This window comes from Dendrobium catenatum, unplaced genomic scaffold (genome assembly GCF_001605985.2).
Source record: "Dendrobium catenatum unplaced genomic scaffold, ASM160598v2 fragScaff_scaffold_8, whole genome shotgun sequence".
NCBI lineage: Eukaryota > Viridiplantae > Streptophyta > Magnoliopsida > Asparagales > Orchidaceae > Dendrobium > Dendrobium catenatum.
Genome location: NW_021318470.1, coordinates 28647 through 34292, shown reverse-complemented (window position 1 = coordinate 34292; position 5646 = coordinate 28647). Strand labels below are relative to the sequence as shown.

Here is a 5646-nt window from a genome sequence, read left to right as displayed (position 1 = left end):
CTTCAATCGTCGCTTAAGATCAGCATTAAGTTTATATTTATCATTACTTTGTGCAATTCTTTTTATTAATCTCTTGATGCAATTCCTGGAGATGAGATGCAAATGCGGATGCAGACTCTGACACTCTAAGCTTAGGGCTCATGGGGATTAAATATATCGGTTGCCTAAGTTGGTATCAGTATACAATCTCAGCTGGGCTCATGCCAGTGGTCCGATTAATAGAATTATTATAAGCAAATTCGGCAATAGGCAATTTAGAATCCCAATCTCTAATGTGTTCACCTACTAAAGTCCTAAGAAGGTTCCCAAGGCTCCTATTGACAACTTCCGTCTGACCATCTGTTTGTGGGTGAAAAGCGGTGGAGAACTGCAGTTTAGTACCCATCTTAAGCCATAAAAATTTCCAAAAATAACTCGTAAATTTCACATCTCAATCCGACACAATTGTTTTTGGGAGTCCATGAAGTCGAACAATTTCATCAAAGTATAACTTGGCAATCCTAAAGGCATCGAACATTTTGGCATATGGGAGGAAATGAGCCATCTTAGAGAAGCGATCTATTACTACACAGACAGAATCGTTCTTCTTAACGGTTTTGGGTAGCCCTAAAACAAAGTCCATACTAACATCTTGTCACAGGCAGTTTGGGACGGGAAGTGGAGTGTAGAGGCCGGTGTTCTGCTTTCTTTGTTTAGCTAATTGGCAGGTATGACATCGTTTGATCAATCTACTAACATCCCGCTTAAGGCTGGGCCAGAAAAATCTATATTCAACTGCTGCAATGATCTTTGTCTGCCCAAAATGCCCAGCTAAGCCTCCAGCGTGTAGTTCCCAAATGAGGAATTCACGAAGTGAAGTGTTGGGAATACACAACTTTTGAGACTTAAATAAATAACCATCTTCCAACAAGAAATCATCTACAATCTATTCATTTCCAATCGTTAGTGACAAATATGCTTCTTTACAATCAGGCCAGTCCTTATAGCCTTCTTTGATGCGTTCGAATCCAACAACTTCCGTTCTCATTTCTCTAGTGACCATTATCCTAAGACTCAAAGCATCAGCTGCTTTATTCTCAGCTTCGGCCTTATGTCTAACTGTGTAAGAGTATTCTTGGAGGAATTCGACCCAACGGCCGTGCCGGGCATTGAGTTTCTTTTGAGAATTAATATACTGCAAAGCCTCATGATCCGAAAAGATAACAAATTCTTGAGGCAAGAGGTAGTGCCGTCAATACCTAAGAGATTGAATGATAGCATAAAATTCCTTATCGTAGGTGGAGTACTGTTGTCTAATGTCATTCACTTTCTCGCTAAAGTAAGCGACAGGGTGACCCTCTTGATATAGGACTCCGCCTATGCCAATTCCTGACGAATCACAGGTCACCTCAAAAACTTTAGAAAAATCATGTAATCTCATTACAGGGGCTTCCATCATTCGTTTCTTAATTTTCTCAAAAGCCTTAGTTGCGGGTATAGTCCAATGAAATTCTCCTTGCTTAAAGCAGTCCGTTATTGATGCTACGATGGTGCTAAAATTCCGAATAAACCTCCGATAAAATGTAGCCTATCCGTGAAAACTTCTAACATCTCTAATGTTCTTGGGTTCTGGCCACTCATTTATAACTCGCACCTTTTCTGGGTCCGCAACTATTCCTTGATTTGATATGATAAATCCAAGAAAAGTCACACTATTGGTGAGGAATTTACATTTGGCAGGATTAGCAAATAGCTGTTCTTTCCTCAAAACTTCACAAACTTGTGTTAGATGATTGAGATGTTGGTCCACCAAAGTGTTATAGATTAAAATGGCATCAAAGTAAACTACTATGAATTTTCCTAAAAAGGGTCTGAGGACTTGAGTCATGACTCTCATAAAGGTATTTGGGGCGTTACTCAGACCAAAAGGCATTACAGTCCATTCATAAAGTCCATCTTTCGTTTTGAACTCAGTTTTCCGCTCTCATCTCCTAGACGAATTCTAATATGATAGTAACCACTCTTAAGATCAATCTTCGAAAAGAGGGTGGCTCCGGTCATCATGTCTAACATGTCATCCAATCGGGGAATGGGGAACCTATACTTGACAGTAATCTTGTTGATAGCATGGCTATTGACACACATTCGCCATGAGTCGTCCTTCTTGGAAGTCAGCAGTGCAGGAACAGCACTAGCGACCAAATACCCATAAAGGCAAAAACGAAAAAACATAAAATAAAAATAAACTACTACATAAAATAATGAAAATACAACTCATGCTCGTAACCATCGATCTCCGGCATCGAAAATGCTGACGATGTCCTCATCAAACAGCACACGGGCTAAGGCTCTCTTTGATGAATCCTCGTTGCAGGAGTTCATCTATTTGTTTCTTCGGTTCAGCATGTTCAGTTGGGTTCATACAGTAGTGAGGAAGGTTGGGTAGAGATGCTCCATGTACCAAGTCTATCGCGTGTTGTATGTCACGCAGAGGGGGCAATTGGTTAGGTAAGTCTTCAGGGAATACATCAGAAAAGGTTTTAAGGAGTGGGTGGACCTCTTTAGGAATGGGTTCACCTACTTCTTCATTGGTTTCCCGAGCCACTAGGGCGTACATGGTGGTTCCTTGGTTAATCTCATCTTCTACTTCCTTTGCAGTCAGGAGGTGTAGCCTTTTGCTTTGTTTGGCTGGCATAGGCTTGGCTTCCATCTTAGGGGGTTTAGGCTGTGAAGGAATTAACTTGATTTTCTTCCCGTTATGCTCGAACACCCATGTGTACGTTCTCCCATAAATATGAACGTAGTTATCAAATAACCACGGGCGACCAAGAACAATTTAACCTACATCCATAATCAAAAAATCACACCAAATCTTTTCCAGATATCCCACAAATTCTATAGGAATAAGGCTCCGATCCTTAATTTCGATGGTAGTCGAGTTTATCCAAGAGACCTTATACGGATTTGGGTGGGGTGTTATTTTGAGGTTAAGTTTGGAAACCATAGCTGAAGAGACGGCATTGATACAACTTCCACTGTCGACGATAACTTTGTAGCTCTTTTCTCCAATATTAGTAAAGGTATGGAAGATGGAGGTTCTTCGCCAATCATCACTTGGTTTAGGTTGGGACAACGCACATCTAACAACTTGTAAGGTAACAGGTTCGTCCTCAGTGAAGGAGTCTTCTTCCTCATCAACATTATGAACTAGATCAATTTCAGGTTCGTCATCGTCTTCATCCACTTCTTCAATTATGGTGACCTTGTAGGGGCTAGAACATTGCGATGCAATATGCCCATACCCATGACACCTATAACACTTGGTTCCTGAAGTGGTTTTGGGAGTGTCACGTTCGGGGGCTTTACCTTTAAAGTCCGTACGAGGTGGGCTGAACTAGCAGTGGGTCGGTTCACCGTAGAGCCCGTGGGTTGGGGTTGTCCGGATGAGGTTCTATACAAAGTTGAGCATGAGTCAAAATGCTTAGTTTGGGAATGGGTCATAGACTCCTCGAGGTCGAGAACTAGACTGCAGGATGCCTCTGACATGTCTATTCCTCTCGCGAAAAGTTCAGTTCGGAGATCTTCCCTAAGGCCAGCTCTAAACATGGATAGGATTTGTGTTGGGGTAGCAGATTCTTCGCAATTGCAACGGATCAGGAAATCGTCAAATGCGGAGATGAATTCTTTAACGGGATTGCTCCCCAGGGTCAGCCTATTCCATTTATCTAGGAGCTTAGGGTAGTAGGACGGAGGGAGGTATTTTCTCCTAAGCTCTAGCTTCATAGTTCTCCAGTCGGTGATGGGATATTCGCCTCGAGCCTCACGCATATTTTCTAAATTGGTCCAGTACAGGTTGGCTCGACCTGTGAGTTTCATTTCAGCAAATCTAACTTTCCTAGCTTCCGAAATGTTGTACCATTTGAAATAACTATCCATCGCTTTGAGCCAATCTAAGAAAACTTGAGGGTCAAGGGTCGTATGTCGGGGCATCAATTCTAATGTTCTTAAGTAACTGAGCATCATTATCTCTCCAAGGGGCCTCATTTCCTAAGGTGTCTTGATTGGGCCTAGGGTTATGACGGTATTGATCTCGTGGTAGTCCATGATCGGTCCTGGTGTCATCACCATAAGGTGACTGCGGCCTAGAAGGGGTGTAAATGGAGGGGTTTCCTATGTGCTCTGTGTTATCCAGTCGATCACTTGTTTGTCGCCTAAAGTCTGCTAAGTCCGTCTGGGTGTTGCGGATTTGTTGCGTAACAGTTTCCAATTGGCCCACTATGAGGTCTAGAGTTGCCTGGATATGTTCCGAATCCATGGGTGGACGCTAGGGGTTGCTAAGGGAAGTACCGGGGTGGTGGACAGCACCTAGACGCTAAGGTAAAATGCTCCTAATGCCTCTATATGATGCTGAAATGTTGTGGACAGCAACCTACAACAAGGGTCTAAGGTGTCTAAGTGTTAAGGACAGGTTTTGACAAGGGGACAGCAACTTATGACAGATTTAGGGTCACCTAAATGTCCCTAAACAGTGCAGAAAAAATTCTGCGAAAGCAAGGTTTTCTAGTGTGGAAAGTGACCTAAGCAATAGGGTGAGTTGTAATGATAAAGACAGCACTTAGATGATGTAATATGCTTGCTTAATATGTTAAAAACATGCAGAATTTTACTCGACAGCAAAAGAAAAACAGCAAATAAAATTATCTAGATGGTGTTATGCATGCAAATGACTAAAGACAAGATAAATTAGACTCCTAGGATGCATTTAACACATGTAAAGCATGCAAACCATGCTCTGATACCAAGATGATATGAAACCAGGAGTTGTTTTTTTAGAGATTAATTAAAGTATTGTTGGAGCAATGATAAAATAGTTTAAAGCTTCTCAAAATTGAAAACTCAAGATAGATCTTAGAAGTCAACAATGCTTAGGAAATATGTTACAACTAAATGTGCAAGTTCTTTAAAATAACAACTTCAACAAAAGTAATGAAATTATTAATCAACTAGAATCCGGCGGTTAACAAAGCGATCGTCTCACCTTGAGGCTCAACGTCACTTTTCTACGTCTAAGGTTGTCGGAGGAAGAAGAACCATACAAGAAACGATATCACTCCAAGGTAGACGGCGCCGATGATCCGAAGTGATGGCAACGGAAACAGCGGCGGCGAAGGTGGGGAAGCGGGAGGATGTCCGTCGATGGTCCAATCGTAGTCTTGGAACTTATCGTCTATAGCGTCCACGAGAGTGGGAAGAATGCGGTTCAGATAATCTTCAACAGTGTCGTCGGAGCTAAATCCGACGTCGAAGAATGGTGAACGGGTGATGTGAATGTCTCCGTAGATATCGAAAACCAATCCGCTATCAATCTCGGGATCCACCATACATGTTCATGGGAAATCTTGACGTCGAAATAGTGAAAGGTAGAGGAACTGTCACCTAGGAGAGGTGCGGCCAAGAGGAAGGGAGGGAGAAGGAGCTCGGGTGGGAGGAAGGAGGGAGGTGCAGGCAATCTGAGAGAAATTCAGATTTTGGGCAATTAGAGGAAGAATTAATTTGAAAATTCAAATCAAGCCTAAGAGGGAGAGAGGGGCGGCAAAGGGGAGAGAGTTGGGGCTGAATTAGTGCAGATTGGGAATTAATTTGGGAGAGAGAAGGAATCCATGGAGA

The 5646-nt window shown here is 42.4% G+C and overlaps 1 protein-coding gene across 1 annotated transcript; it reads right to left on the bottom strand.

The window, feature by feature from the left end:
* Positions 1-925: 925 nt before the first annotated feature.
* LOC110091938 lies at positions 926-2689 on the bottom strand. The gene is made up of 5 exons (XM_020816249.1): positions 2441-2689; positions 2267-2361; positions 1916-2170; positions 1307-1532; positions 926-1174 (listed from the first exon to the last, which is right to left on the bottom strand). The coding sequence occupies exons 1-5, from the start codon at positions 2687-2689 to the stop codon at positions 926-928; spliced, it is 1074 nt and encodes a 357-aa protein (XP_020671908.1).
* Between the last annotated feature and the right edge of the window lie 2957 nt (positions 2690-5646).

Bases quoted from the DNA above. Each gene is read 5' to 3' on its own strand.
- LOC110091938 (XM_020816249.1), bottom strand. From the start codon at position 2,689: ATGGAAGCCAAGCCTATGCCAGCCAAACAAAGCAAAAGGCTACACCTC. The intron at 2,171-2,266 runs GTTACGAGCATG...TTTGGTCGCTAG, and splicing joins TTCGATGCCGGAGATCGATG to TGCTGTTCCTGCACTGCTGA. The intron at 1,175-1,306 runs GTGAATGACATT...GAGGCTTTGCAG, and splicing joins TCGCTTACTTTAGCGAGAAA to TATATTAATTCTCAAAAGAA.